Genomic DNA, 15,805 nt, shown 5'->3' with positions numbered 1-15,805 from the left:
GCACTTGGGAGGCAGAGGCAGTTGGATTTCTGAGTTCGAGGCCAGCCTGGTCTACAGAGTGAGTTCCAGGACAGCCAGGGCTACACAGAGAAACCCTATCACAAAAAAAGGGGGGGGGGTTGGGGATTTAGCTCAGTGGTAGAGTGCTTGCCTAGCAAGCGCAGGCCCCCGGGTTCGGTCCTCAGCTCTGGGAAAAAAAAAAAAAAAAAAAGAGCTCATGCCTCTTGAATTAGTAGGGTCTAACAAAGCAGGAGCCCATGGCTGGGTGTGGTGATGTAAGACTTTACCTAAGCACTGGAGGGGCAGAGGCAGCTGGATCTCTATGAGTCTGTGGGCAGCCTGGGCGACAAGTGAGTTCCAGGATAGCCAGAGCATACATAGTAATATCCTGGTCTCAAAAATCCAAAACAAAAACAAAAACAAACAGACGAACCCCCACAAAGCCCATGAGCCTATGAAATGTCAGCTACTGGCCTTGGTAGCAACGAGCCAGATCCAACAGTAAAGTGACTATGAGCCACTGGAGCCAGTAACGGAGTCCACACAGAGACACAAGACTGGGGGAGCAGTTACCGTGTCTGACCCGCTGCCCTCAATGCTGCCCTGACTGAATGTACAGATGACAGGCACATGCCACAGAAGGACACATTAAGTACTAAAGCCAGTTTTCAGGTCAACTAGCATTTCTGGGTCATAACTACTTGAAGACTTGTGAAAGGCCAGAGCACATCTGGCCCACTCCCACTTGTCTGGCCTCAATGAAGTTCCCTGTATACTGACTGTCCAGATGAGTGAAGTCCCAAGAGGCATCACATGGGCCACTGCTCTCCAGGCTGCAAAGCATGCAAGAGCTTCCCAGCTAATGCAGACCCTCTCAGCATCCTGCCAGAGGGGCCGGCCGCCTTGGCCACCCAGAGTTCAAGGCTGCTTCTTGCTCTGAACTTCAGTCCTGGGAAGGGAAGGCCAGTGTTTATAGTGGGGAGATTTGGCAGCAGTGGAAAGAACCACAGACAGAGAGCCAGTACCTTCCCAGTCCCAGTGGGAATGCGTGCTCAGGAAGGACAAAGGTTTGATGTTTTACTTACTGGAAAACCATGTGTGGTAGTTAACGTACTTGTGGTGGACAAAAATACTGTATGGCATTTGAAGCCATAAAAGAACTTTGTGGCTCCTGGGATACCAGGCAGGGGATATATAAACTTCAGGGAACTACATTCCCACAAAAACCTATGTCATGCCAGAAAGAACTACAGTAAGTTCCATATGTGCAGTGGAGCGCCCTCAGTGTGTGCAGTGGAGAGCCCTCAGTGTGTGTGCAGTGGAGAGCCCTCAGTGTGTGTGCAGTGGAGAGCCCTCAGTGTGTGCAGTGGAGAGCCCTCAGTGTGTGCAGTGGAGAGCCCTCAGTGTGTGCAGTGGAGAGCCCTCAGTGTGTGTGTAGTGGAGAGCCCTCAGTGTGTGTGTGCAGTGGAGAGCCCTCAGTGTGTGTGTGCAGTAGAGAGCCCTCAGTGTGTGTGTGCAGTGGAGAGCCCTCAGTTGTGTGCAGTGGAGAGCCCCCAGATTCCAGGCCCACTGCCTGATTGAAATGGCACACTTGGGGTCAACACAGGAAGTTCCAGAGGGCACAAGTGAGCTGCAAAGGCAGATATACCAGCCACCATGTCAGTCAATGGCTGTAGCACCAAAACCTCACCTAGCTTATACCTGCTACAAGCTGTGATATGTATGACAATATCAGATGACAGTGGCCAAATATGGTTCCTGGATGGGCTACTCAAAGTGTTAGTAGTTCTCTGTCACTGTGCAGGGAGACTCCCTGGAAGTCAGAATGGAGATCTGCCCATGGGCAGAGCAGGTTAACGCCCTCAGTCATCTACTTAGTGTAAAGAGAAGTGGCTTGTGGGTAATAAAACACAGCGTTCGGATTTACTGGGATAGCCAATGACTTGGCTGGTCATCCAGGAGACTGGTAGGTAGGGCCCAAGGACACCTGAGGGAAGGCAAGTGCACACAGACAGAGGAACATGTTGGAAGTGTGGTGGCTGTTACTTCAGGTTAATTCCTACCACAAAGAAATGTGGTGGTTGTTATTTCAGGCTAATTCCTACCATGGATGTTCATCACAGAAAAGGCACCCTGCAGGAGATAGACAGAATGACAGCAACATTATTATTGTCTATCTCAGTACCAGCAACAGGAAGGGTAGTCATGATGACATGGATGGAGGTTACAAATGGGTCCTGTGTGCCCAGGATGATCTAGCTACTGCCATCATGGAATATCTAGTCTGCTATCAGCAGACAGCAATGACCTGGATACACTATCACCTTTGAGAAGAAATGGATACTTAGTGCCAACACTGGGCACTGATTACCTGGAGTCGTGACTCTGTATGCTGAAGACTTGCCTCAGCATGACTGTATTTATACATGGGATCTTTAAGGGTTAATTATGGCAAAGTAAGGTCATTAGGTGGACCCTAATCCAAAAGGAACAGTTTCCTTATAAAAGGAGGATTAGGGCTCAGAACAAAAGACCCCAAAGTCTGGCACCCTGGCATGCTGTGTACTTTGAACTGAAGGGCCCTGGAAGCCTCAAAAGCAAGGCCTCTCTAGCCTTTTCCACCATCTCAGCCTGGGGCGAGTCACAGACTAGAAACCCACTCACTCAAAGCACAGCACAGAACCAACAAAGGCATTCTTTCCTTTTTCTGAAGACTCTTATCTCAGATGGTCCTATCATGTACCCAGGAGGGGAGGAAGCTACAGAGCGGCCAGGAAGAGTCTGCGTAAACAGGCTCTGCTGGGTTCCCTATGCTACCACCCCACACCCATCCTCTCACTCTCCTCAGGGGTCTTGTAGGATCCACTGCCTCCCTCCTGTCAGTCACAAGGCTTCACTTCAGTTCTGTTGACTGTAGCTGGAATCCTTCCCACACAGCTCCCTACTCTTGGTTCTCACGCCTACGAGTGAGTTCGTAAGCCACCTCCACCCCCACCTCTGGTCTCTCCACAAGAACACATGCCAGCCATCCTGGAACATGTCATGGGTATCTGTCACGTGCTCCAGTTGCTTCGAAGTCCAACAGGGCTATAGGGAACAACTTAGGTCTCTGTATTCTATCACTTACTCCCCTAAAGACAAACCCTGGAGCCCACATTCCAAGGACGGCAGACTGGACTTTAATACTCGAGGCCACTGTGAGTCCTGAAGCCCCACCTCTTTTACCTGGGGAAAGCAAGAGATAGAAGGATGGCAAGAGAATACTGCATCTCTCACCACCCCAAAAGATGAAGGAGGAAGCGGGAAGTGAGGGGTCCAATGTGCTGGTCATAGTGTTCGAGGAAAAGCATACCAGGAGGTTTTAGCTGGGCATAGAGCAACCCTTTCCTTGTCTCCCTTGAAAGACAAGTGTCAGGTCAGAATTTCAGCTAAAATAGTATTTGAAGGTAATTGTGCAATGGCTCGTGGTTACTAAAGGCTCGTCTATGAAAACACAGCATTCATACGATGTAGTCATTGGTTGTTCCCTTAAGGTTTTCTCATCTTGGTATTCACTTTAATCAAGGAAAATCATACAACTTTTCACCTGTTCCCCATCCATGGCACATGACTAGCATTTGAAACAGGAAGACATTGTGGCTTTGACAAGATTACAAACACTGATAAATATCCTATCTCACTAACTAGGTCGGTGTTTCTCTTAGAAATAATGCTAAGGATATGAATGCCCAATCTGACCAACTGTTCGGCTGTAATTTATTTTGTTACCTTAAAAACAAACCCCAGACACTAAGAAAAGCCACCCGACAGACCTGCACTCTCCTTCTCCAGCAAACACATCAAAAGATCAGTGTGAAGTACAGGAGAGAGGCCAAGGCCACCACACATTCTCACTCGTCACAGTGGGAGGAAGTGCACACCTCCGGTCACGCAGGCCTTACCTGCTGCTGCCTTTGACGCCTCACTTGTGCAAACTGAGAGAGCATCAGCTGCCGGTCCAGCTGCTCCATCCTCTGCTGCCTCTGGATGTCCACGGTGGCTCCCATCCCAACCCTGGCCTCGCTGGTGGGTTCTGAAGATGAGAAGATGGGCTCAAGGGCCCAGGAGAAGAACTGGGCCATTCTGCCAGGGATGCAGAGCACCTGGTGAACCTGGAGCACTCTGCGGTCATAGCACATGCCAGCGATCTACAAGGAAACATCCAACAGGTTATTCCAATGTAAGCAAGACTGACATAGAATACTGACAGGGAATCACCTCCGAGGGCCTTCTTCTAGTTTGAGCAGTATCAGGAAGTCTTATCAAGTGGCAGACCTCAAGCAATACAAAACATCCAACACGCATTCAACCTACTTGGCAAAACAAACATATTCATTTGGAGTTAGCAAAACCCTGACTATTTTACACTACAAACACAAGCACGGTATTTAAGGAACAATGTTTCGATATTAAAAGAAATCCAGAGGCTGGGAGGCAGCCTGTACTCTGGTGCTTTCTGGGTGTGCTTGGGAACCTGAGTTAACAACCCAGCACCCGGGTGAAGGCCAGCCATGGCTGCATGTGCTTGTAATCCCAGCGCTGGGGGCTAAGACAGCTGGGACCAGGTGCAGGTGCGAGCCATCTGAAGGAACCAGGTGGATGACACACCCCGAGGATAACACCGAGGCTGACTTCAAGCTTACACATACACACACACACCCAAAATTAAAAAAATCAGATCCACAAACAGATTGATTTTCCAAACAGTCTCACACTGTGCCAACTCTGTGGTACCATCACTGTCAGATGGCCACAAGAGAGACACCTGACCTGAGAAGAACCACCTCAAACCCTGGCTTTACTCACACAGTGCTCAAGTACAGACATTTCCCTAGATGTTTAGCTATGCATTACTATTAGTAAACAATTAATACATCTGTAAAAATATTTTTCTTTTTACAAACAAATCTAATTTTTTTCTATCTTTAAAGCCATTTATATGAAAGAAAAAAAAACCCCTCAATATCACTTTCTGGATAAAAATGACCATGCATATTCTTTTAAATACATTTAAAAAAGACTTTGACTCTAACTTTTAGGATGGGAGTATTCATACTAGACAAAAGAGTCTAATGACCTTTTTAGTAGTACCAGAAAAGTATACCCTAATATTTATTTGTTCATTCTTGCTGTTTTACTGAGACAGGCTCATGTTATACGTAGTCCAGGCTGGCCTGGAGCTTGCAATATTCCTGCCTCAGCCTGCTGAGTACTGGGATTACATACACACTACAGTTGGCACCAGGACATTCCAAACCTATGAGTTAACAGTGTGACCTGTGACCTGCAGACCAGTTGCCAAGCCAACGACCACCATATCCCAGAACGCACTTGGCTCACCTCCCACCCTTACTTGTATTACATCATTCTCCAGATAAATAAGGAGAACACCCCTCCCCTTGCTCTCTTCTATTCTCTCCTCCTCCTCCTCTCTCTGCCACTCCCTTGTCTCTTCCTCTCAATAAAACCTCGTCACGTGGCCTTGGCCTAGTGTGCTGCCTGGTGACCCGCTATTCTAATACATCAGCGTCCATGCTGAGCTTCAGTGAATCAGGCAAGAGTATCTCAAGAACCAGCCCTGAGAACACTGTAGAGAACAAAGGAAGAAAACTGCACACACAACAAGATTAGTACTTAGTGCACAGGAAAGATAGTGAACACACGAGGTCATGCGGCCATCAGACACGCTCTGAAGGAAGTCACAGTGACTTAGATGAAGACCTGCTCTAGTTGGTAAGGACCCTATTTTAGGACGACAGGGTGCCAGTGAAGACTGAAGACAAAACATTCTGGCAGGAGAGATGGTGCTATGGAAGAATGGGCACATAGTGAGTGGGTGGAACACCAGTCTGGGGCCCAAGGGAACAGAGTTAGGGAGAGAGAGCACATAGTCAGTGTGCACGATTTAAGCTGAGAGAGTAGGTACACAGGGAGGCACATAAAGGAACCCAAGGGCTTTGGGGTGAAAGTGAACCCAGGGAATCTGGCGCCAGTGGAGCCTTAAGGAGAACACCAGCGGGAGCAGGCAAGGCAGCAGCTGAGAAGCAGTGAGGGGACACCCATGGATGGGGCCCTTGCAGGCCTCTGAGCTCAGGACAATTTGGGGCAGAGTCAGGAGCACAGGATAGAATGGAGCAGGCTCCAGAGGGCACAGTGAGGAACTTGAACTCGTGGTTTCAAGTCATTCCTGTTGGCTCCACTATCAAAATAGTACAAAACAGGAGACAAAATGAAACAGAGATTTCCATGTGCAGTGAAACCAGAGAACCTCCGTGAACCTGAACCTCACACACAGCAGGACGTGCACACATCGCAGATGCGCTCCTGAAACAGCTCAGAGCCCAGAGCCAGGGCTGCAGGAGGCAGCAGTGAGGTGGCTGATGACCCAGGTCTGTGTAAGAAGCACCTCACTAGCCGGGCGTGGTGGCGCACACCTTTAATCCCAGCACTCGGGAGGCAGAGGCAGGCGGATTTCTGAGTTCGAGGCCAGCCTGGTCTACAAAGTGAGTTCCAGGACAGCCAGGGCTACACAGAGAAACCCTGCCTCGAAAAACCAAAATAAATAAATAAATAAATAAAAATAATAAAAAAAAAGAAATAAGAAGGCGTCAAGAATATACTAGAGTTTGTAAGAAATAAGAAGGCGTCAATCTACTTGTAGATACACTGAGGTGCATGAGGGAAATTCTTAAAGGCAACAGGCAACCTGAAGGGGAAATTGATATACTATGAGCACATGCTAATAATAAACTATTAGGAATAAACCCAGTTAAAACAGGAGCCCTGAGGGAAAACCACAAGCAGTGTAAGGGACACGCATGCGTGTGCACTCGCACACAAACACACACACACAGACACAAACACAGACACACTCACACACACATGGGCACACAGTTTACATGTGTGAGTATCTTGCTGGATGTATGTATGTACCCAATGTGTGTGTCTAGTACATGCAGACTGAAGTTACGGATGGTTGTGCACCATCCCATGTGGGCACTGGGAATCAAGGAATCAAACCCAGGTCCACTGCAAGACTAACAGGCACTCTTAACCACTGACCCATCCTCTCTCTAGCCCTGCAAAATAAAATGTAAAGTCTTAACAAGGTGTTTGCCGGCCCTCAGAGTCCTCTGGACTATCCAAGGTTTACATTTTTAAAACACTGTGGTGGGAAAATGATGCTGGGCAAGAATGATTACATGTTTTATGATGTCACCCTTGTCTGATCAACCCAGTGGTGAGCTGGCAAAGCCATCCCACAGATGAGGGGCATGTGGGCAGGAACACGCATGGGAAAGGAGAATTCACTTGTCTCTAGATCTTCTGTATGACCCCGAGTTGTCAAATAAACCACATAGACTGGCAATGTTTCAGTTCAAAATGCATTAGAATCTATCAAGCTGTGAGTATCCTATACTTGATAATCACATCAGCCCATTCCACGGAAAGATATGATACCAGTAAACACATTAAAATTTTACCTAGGTGTTACCTAGGTCTCCATAGTATTACTTATGCTGTATTAATACCCCTAGTGTTTTGGAGTCAGGGGTTCACTAGGCCAAAGTGGTTTGAACTCACTATAGAACAACCTTGAAGTTCCGATCACCCTGCCTCTGTCTCCTAAGTGCTAACTAACACTACAAATGTGCTACCAAGCCCGGTTTCTATGTGCTTCACGCATGCTAGCAACACTGTCAATTGAGTTACATCCTCAGCCTCAGACAGTTCTTTCTTGAATGCCATGTTTTGTTGGAAAAAAATATTTTAAGATTAGAGTATGAGCAGGGAAAAGAGTGAGGTTCTAGAGCACCAGCTGACACCCACAAAGCCCTGGATGGCTCTGGGGTAAGAGCTGTCTTCCTAAGGACCTGAGTTCAACTCCCAGCTCTGTCACAGGGCTGCTCAAAGCCACCTGGCAACCCCACTCCAAAGGTTGACACCCTCATCAGGTCTCTGCAGGCAATTGTGCTCACATGTGTATGTACCTGAACAGTCATGCACCCAAACACGCACACACACTATCTTAGAATCAAGGCCATATCCTAGGGTCTGCATCGCTACGGACCAGAACTAACCAGGGTTCTCCTGAGGCAGGAAGCCCAGACATCAAGGTGAGGTCCGGCAGCACAGAGTGCTGCTTAGACAGCAGCTGACTAGGAAAAGCAGAAGGGAGCACATACCCCACACATCAGGGGCAGGCAGAGCTAGGATGGAGTGCTCAGCTAGGGGGTCAGGACCCTGTTTAGGAAACAGGACATGAGAGGAAACGACCAGATACACATGGGTCCACATCTGTGGAATATCTAGGCCAAGAACCCAGGGTATGGCCCTACATTATAGGTGGGAGCCCCCGTATGGTAACAATGGAAGGTATCGCTTTAAAAGTCTGAGAACATAAAACAGAAAATTGTTTCCTTTAAGGCCACTAAAAACATGAATATCAACTGTACACTTACAGGTTTTTCATACCACTAACCCTTTTAGGAAGGGAGTCAAAAAGGGAGGCTCAAGGGCAAATAAAGAATTTAATTTACTGGCTGGAAAACAACATCAGTATTCTTGGTGAGAGTTAACCTCACCTGCCCTTTGGCTCTTCTTGGTTAAGAGTTAACCTCACCTGCCCACTGCTCCTGCTTACAGCATGCCTGAAACCTTGACAAGCAAAGGCAAGGGACCATGACCTGGCAATGACACCCAGGTGCTGAGCCCTCTCTCCTGCCAACAGAGACTGTTGGTAAGAGACCCACCAGGAAAGCAGCACTCCCAGGGTCCTTGTGGACCACAGTCCTACATTCAGGAACCTTACTGTTCAACAAAAACAACAGTCACAGAGGCTGTCACAACAAGCCTAGGAATACATGTGTCCCTGCATCTGGCTGTAGCACAAAAGCTCTGAGACAGCAGACCCACTGAGGACTCATTCCTTCATCCAAAATATGTCCTGACTACTCTTATGAACCAGGACCTGGACTCTAGATGCTGGAACATGGTAGGAAGGAATGCAGAAAACTTCTGCCCTGATGGAGCCTCCTAGTCCCTGCATGCTATGAAGCCAATGAGAGCCAGTGAGACAGTGAAGTCAATGAGAGGTTGGTTGAGCATCCCAAGAACATGTTTATAGATCAGGGATCCTCAGAGTTATCTGTTATGTGACTAAGTTAAAAAAGATCACTGTTTTCATGACACACACAGTCATGTCACTGTCTTTGATCCCAGGTCCAGCAGACAAGATCTGCATGAGTCGATGGAAGTAGACACGTGGAGGAGAGCATGTTTAAGGGTAGCTTGGGCTAAGCATGTGTTTCAGGCTAGTCTGGGTAACAGAGTGAGATCCTGTTTCCAAAAAATAAAAACCCCTAAGATCAAAGCAGTAGCAGCATGTGTCCACGCCCCAGCCTCCCCGTGACCTGCCTTCCTGTGTGACCTGAACCTGCCACTACCAAACAGATTAGGTGGTTTCTCTATGGAGGTTCAGGTATCTGGGGTCAGCTGGGATCATCAGGGTCAGGATGCAGCAAGCCCCTTGTGGGGGTTTCCTCAGAGCCCTTGGTGGTCCTGATTCTCCATGTGGACCTTTGAAGACTAAGCAACCTTACAGATTTAGCCAGTCTTGATTTCTCTTGGAGCCTCTCACTTTGTTTCCAAAGACCTGCTAAATATGGGAGTCTACACTTGATCTTAGCCAAAAGGCCGAGTAGCAACTAAATATGGGAATCTAATTTCCCAAAGTTTAACCAAAGGCCTTGAGCAACACATGAGTTATTTGCCCTGCCACCCTGCACCCATTTGGTCAATCTACAGGAGATATCTGTGGAAAAGAATATACAGGGGGAAAAAAAAAAAAAAAAGGGAAACTCGAAGGGCAGAGGAAGGCGCACCCACGCAGGACCTACACAGTGCCAGTTATCGTCACCCAGGTCGTTATCGCCACAGGACGTGGGTCAGAGTCCCAGAATTCACTCACACATCCATCCTACGGTTTCAAGACAATGTTTTATTATTGGTTTTGGTCATCAAAGGTAAATCGCATGAAGAAGAGACAGGAAAATCAGAGACTGCAAAGGAGACACCAGACTCCTTTGAGGCAGCTCCTAGTCTCTCGTTTCCTCTCCTCTGTTAAGTACACACACTAAGAGCTACAATCTTGTACCATCTGAAGTGTTAGTTTGAAAAGCTTTGAAGAGCCTAACTGTCCACAGCAAACAGCCCAACCTTGAACCACATTCATAGTTCGATATAATCTGGCTGCTCTGTACATTTCACCCTACAGTGGGTGAGACAGATTCTTTTTCACACTAAGATTGTTTGATTGTAAGATAAAGTCTGCTGTGTTATAGACAGCAAGCAACAAAGGCAGAAAACAGATACAGTGAGGAGCACACTGCTATACACACACACACACACACACACACACACACACACACACACACTCTGAGCGAGTGGAAGCATTGGATAATTTGCTCTTAAATAGCTTGGAAAAGAACTAACGATAAAGATTTGAACCATGGCTGAGTTGGAGTAGGGTTTTAGGAACCACAGCTTATCCTAGTGTGGATGACTCATTACTGTGATTCATGAAACTGCAGGAAATGCAGAAGTGCTGGGACAGAGACGGCCACAAAGCTCTCAGCAGAACCACAAGAAGAACTTCAAGGCCGATGTGTAAGCAACATTTGCTTTAGGAGAATAAAATGTTATTGTGTAAGGAGACTGGGAGAATTATGAATATACACAATGGCCTCAATTTTTCAGTCTTCCACAAAAGTAATTCAGAAGATCTACAGCCAGAGGAGTTCACTAAAAATGTCCAAGCCCATGGAGCTGGAGCGATGGCTCAGTGGGTAGGTAACATGCTTGCTATGCCAGTATGGGGATTGCAGTTTGGGCCCCCAGCAGCCACCCAATAAACACTAAGTAGGCACGGAGACCTGTCTGTAACACCAGCACACGACGGTGGTACGACGGTGGAAACGATCCACAGTGCAAGCTAGCTGGCCAGAGTAGCCAAAGTGGCAAGACCTAGATGTAACTGATAGACCTGCCTCCATTTGTGATGAGAGCAATCTAGGAAGACATCCAGTAGAAGCTTGGTCCTCCACACACATGTGCACTCCGACAAGTAAGCATAAACACATTAAAAACATGCAGATGTGTACACATGTGACAATTTTAAACACCAAAGACAAGTGAAATACCCCACATATGCTAAGTCACACTTGCAGTCCTTCATAGCAACTCTTATTTAAACAGAAGTATGAAAGGAGGAAAGAACCAACACCAAACAACCAACTAAACAAACAAACAAACAAGCAAACAAACAGGCAAACAAAACACCCAACGGAACAGGAGTAATCTCAAAGCCGGGGGCCCAGCCAAACCCCTCTGGGCAGCAGGAGTCCCGGAATGGAACCAAACAAGAGCTCTTCTCAGCTTCCCCTGGCTCCTGGTGAGCTAGCAATGCCTTTCCCTCCATCCACACCCATCACCATGACCAGCCAGCGACGGAGGGCAGCACTCAATTGGTAAGAGGGCATCCTGGTGTCAACCTGTCCTCTAATCACTGACTATTTTAGGACTATGTATTCAGAAACATGGATACTCATGTAAGAGCAAACAACGCAAGAGAGATAAAACTGTTAAAAATAAAATAAAATAAATAAATAAATAAATAAATTTATAATGAACTAAACTCAAACCAAAGTTAGCAGCTTTCTGGGAAAGCACAAGCAGTTTCTGGTTTCTAGGACTGCAAATAACAAATATCTTACACTTTACACCAGCACTTCTCAGTCTTTCTAATGCAGCAACCTTTCAATACAGTTCTTCATGTTGCAGTGACCTACAACCATAAAACCATTCCACTGCTACTGTTATGAATGGTAATTGTAATTACCGGATATGCAGGATATCTGGTCTGTGACCCCTAACAGGGTTGTAACCCACAGGCTGAGAAGAACTGAAGTTTCACACACATCTTCCTTCCTGGTGCTAGGACTAAAGACAGGACCAACGCCGGACCTCATGCACGTCAGGCAAGCATTCTGTCACTGAGCTACATCCCAGCCCTGCTCATTTGCCCTCAAAATAAAACACACCACATACTAATTGCCAGAGCTAAATAAAAATCATTTCCCAGATGCAGTGCTTTTGATACATGATAGCTTCCAATGGTAAAAGTTTAAAAGTATATCTACAATACAGTTAATAACTGTGTGTGTGTGTGTGTGTGTGTGTGTGTGTGTGTGTGTATGGATGTGACCAACTCCTAAGAGTCTGTTCTCCCTTTTCTTTCCATGTGAGTCCTCAGATCACTGGGCTTGGCAGCAAGTACCGTTATCTACCAGCCACTGTGGTGACCCCAGTAATAGATTTTGTAATATAAATTCACAACAATGAATACTATGTGCACATTTCTTCCTGATAGCAAGAAATTTGACTTTTGAAGTATTTTAGTTAGCATTAAAACCAAAAGGAAAAAGAAAAAGGAAGTTAGCTGATCTGTAGGAAAAAGGGAAGTCACATTGAGCAAGAGGCTTCTGGACGAATGGTGGCTTTGTGACTCTGACACGGCTGACAATCCAGACAATCACACACGCTATTGCTTTGTTTTGTTTGCTGGAGATGGGACCATACTCTGTAGCCTAGACTTGCTTTGAACTCACAATCTTCCTGAGTGCTGGGATGATAGGTGTGCATCACCACATTCTGCTTCTAAGTTAAATACCCCTGTATAATCAATCATCTTTATCTTTTCACCATATTATATATGACATATAGCATAAGAGTGTGGGCTTCCTGGATAAAGCCAAAGAGAACACAGTAAATTGGAAATGAGCACCAGCATGTGCGGTATAGCATGAAGAAAACTAGCTATAATCAGCACCGATATCAGTCATTTTATTTTAATTAACTAATTGGTGCGGGAAATTTTGCAAATACCAGATATGAGCTCTACCATACATAGTTAGCTCATAGTCAGTCATCAAAAATAAACAGCATTATCTATAAGCTGGAAAAATAAAATGAAGGTTAATATGAAGATTCACCAGATTATATATATAAACATTTTGAGGTAATTACTGTGAAAGAAAATTCAATTGGCTCATGAATGACTAATGATAGTGCATTCCTTAAAATGCCCGGTCATTTTGAAATTCTATTTCAAACACAGTGTGGGTTTTTATTCCTCCGGAAAAAAATAATTTTCTTATTTTAGAAATTCTTTGGTACCTATACCCTCTGATAAAATTCGAAATGGAAAGGACAGTGACTTCAGAACAAACACTTTAAAGTCCAGAAAGACCAACAGTTGAGAGACATAACCTCCAACTCTAGAGCATTGGCTGTCACACAGTGAAACTTTGAGGTGACAGTGAGCACTTAATTTACTGCCAGAAGTCTAACAACAGAATAGTGAACATAAATGGGACATCTTACACAAATGCATCACAATGTGTTATTAAATAAAGAAAAGCAAGCCTTGATTAAAAGGTGGTTCTCGTGTTCCTGCATGCTCTAGCACATCACCACTTAGGGTGGAGTAGGCTTCGGATGGATAACAATGCCGAAGTGCAGAGCTCACTGCCAGGCTGTCAGTGGGGATGAGCCATACTAGGGAGAGGAGGGCTTGTGGCCTGGAGGCAAAACTGGTCCAAGAATGACTGGAAAGTACCACGGGTCTCAAGAACATCATATGGCAGTGTAGGGCAGCTGTGAGCTCCAGGAGAACCAGGGGTCAGAATAAAACCCAGTATCAAGGGTGGAGGGAGGGGAGAGGAAGGCAAGGGAGGGGAGAAGGAAGAGAGGAAGGGGGAAGAGAGAGGAGAGAAAAGGAGAGAGAGGAAAGGAACAGAGGAGAGACAGAGACAGAAGAGAGGAGAAGGGAGAGGGGAAGAGAGGAGACAGTGGGAGGGGCGTGGGGAGGGTAAGAAGACCCAGCTGCCTCAGAGCTCTGAGCCTCACTATGGGGCTCCAGGGAAACAATGGAATAAGGAGAAGACAGTCCTTGTTCTTGACCCGCAGAATCAAAATCTGGAGCTGAGGGAAATGAATGTGTTCTATCTGAAATGTCTTTAACACGGGGTTTGAAAAGAGCCATGAGAGGGCTCAGGCAGCTCAAGGTGGCCTAATCACTCCCTCAGAAAACAAAGGCGACTGGTGCCAGGCTGGTGCCAGAGTCTGCAGTGTGGGGCACAGTTACTTCTGAGTTCCCCTTTGATTTCATGCCGAGTCCTATACATCTATTCTGTAATTTTCTTAGACCTTTTTTCAAGAAAGAGACTGAAACTATTTTCTATATACACTAGTCACAAATCAATTTTCATAAATTTATGGTTTACATTCAAGTCATGAAGCATCCAACTTGGTCACATGCTCTAAATTTCTTTCAAAATGTCTCCTAACGTGTAATGAACTGTTGTGGACATAGGAGAGAGAAGGGAATCTCTCCACAGACAATCGCTCTGGCATGCTCCCTTCCTCCCTCTCTGGCCACACACACACCTGACCTGCAAGTCACCTCATCTTCCGCTGCTTCCCTCCCCAACAGTGGAGAGCGGCAGGCCCAGCCTCCTCCTCCTCCTCTGTCATCTCCCTCTTACTATGAGTTAGACTACTAATGCCCTTTAAAACCAACACTGGCAAAAACCTCATCTAAAAGCCTTCATCAAAGTAACTTTGGAAACTGAGACAACCCGGCCTCCTCTGTCTTGACTTTGATTTTCCGTGTAGCTGTGCTATTTTAGTCACTAAGGAAGGAGTGTGGAGCTATGCCTGACCTGAGCAAAGGAAGGAGGAAGACGGGTGTGTATTACCCACAATCTATCAGCATGACATTTTTTCTATTTTTCTTCCTTTCAAAAAATAAAGAGAGGAAATCAGGGGAAGGAAGTTTAAAAAAAAAAAAAAAAGACACTTACAAGTCCACTCATGGCTACAATCCAGATGTAGGACCCAGAGGTGAAAAGCTACAAAAGAAAACAAAGGCAACTGAAATGAATGAGGTGCACTGCCAGCCACAGCACTCACTGCACACACTCCATGTGACCCCGTGGTTAGATATTAACCATGCACACCATAATTCAGGGAAGCAATTTAAAAGTGAAGGCAATTCTTTTTATTTAAAAGAAAATAAGACGGGAATCTTTTCATTGAACATTCCAGACTTTCTGTAGCTGATGACACACATGAGGGACCTGGCCCCTGTCTTGTAAAGAAAAATACCTGGATCTCAAGCTTATTCTTATTTACATACCTTAGCTGACTTAATGAAAACATCACAAATAAATGCACTACCAATGCAGAATAGTCATTGCCCATTCTCAGTGCTAGATAACGATCCATCATAGCTCTTCGTATAACCTTCTCATTTTAATTTCTCACCATTGCTTTGTCTACACTTAGACGGGAGAAGTTGCCAGCATCTAAGTCCACACCCAACAGTAAGTACCCTTCTTCAGGGGTGGGAGCCTTCATTCTAGTTCTCCCAAGACAAGAGTAAGTAGCAGCACCAGGTCCTCTGTGTTTATACTGTGGCTGCCAGTTCAGTACTTTCATGGGACTCTGAGTGTGTGAATGAGTGGGTCTCTAATTCTCATGGCTTCTCTTGGGGCTCCGAGTGTGTGAATGAGTGGGTCTCTAATTCTCATGACTTCTCTTGGGACTCCGAGTGTGTGAGTGAGTGGGTCTCTAATTCTCATGGCTTCTCTTGGGACTCTGAGTGTGAATGGGTGGCTCTCTAATTCTCATGACTTCTCTTGGG

At 46.1% G+C, this 15,805-nt stretch overlaps 1 protein-coding gene across 2 annotated transcripts in view; it reads right to left on the bottom strand.

Moving 5' to 3' along the window:
• Ubac2 (UBA domain containing 2) overlaps positions 1-15,805 on the bottom strand; it is a 148,260-nt gene that overhangs the window by 27,530 nt on the left and 104,925 nt on the right. Inside the window, exons 6-7 of one of the 2 annotated variants that reach the window (XM_021203330.2) lie at positions 14,964-15,011; positions 3,942-4,187 (exon numbers count right to left, since the gene is read on the bottom strand). In XM_021203330.2, coding sequence (XP_021058989.1) covers positions 3,942-4,187; positions 14,964-15,011 — 294 coding nt within the window. The remainder of the gene's footprint in view (positions 1-3,941; positions 4,188-14,963; positions 15,012-15,805) is intronic. The other variant, XM_029541619.1, reaches the window with a different exon arrangement.

This window comes from Mus pahari, chromosome 8 (genome assembly GCF_900095145.1).
Source record: "Mus pahari chromosome 8, PAHARI_EIJ_v1.1, whole genome shotgun sequence".
NCBI classification, from domain to species: Eukaryota; Metazoa; Chordata; class Mammalia; order Rodentia; family Muridae; genus Mus; species Mus pahari.
This window is presented reverse-complemented; position numbering and strand designations above follow the sequence as displayed.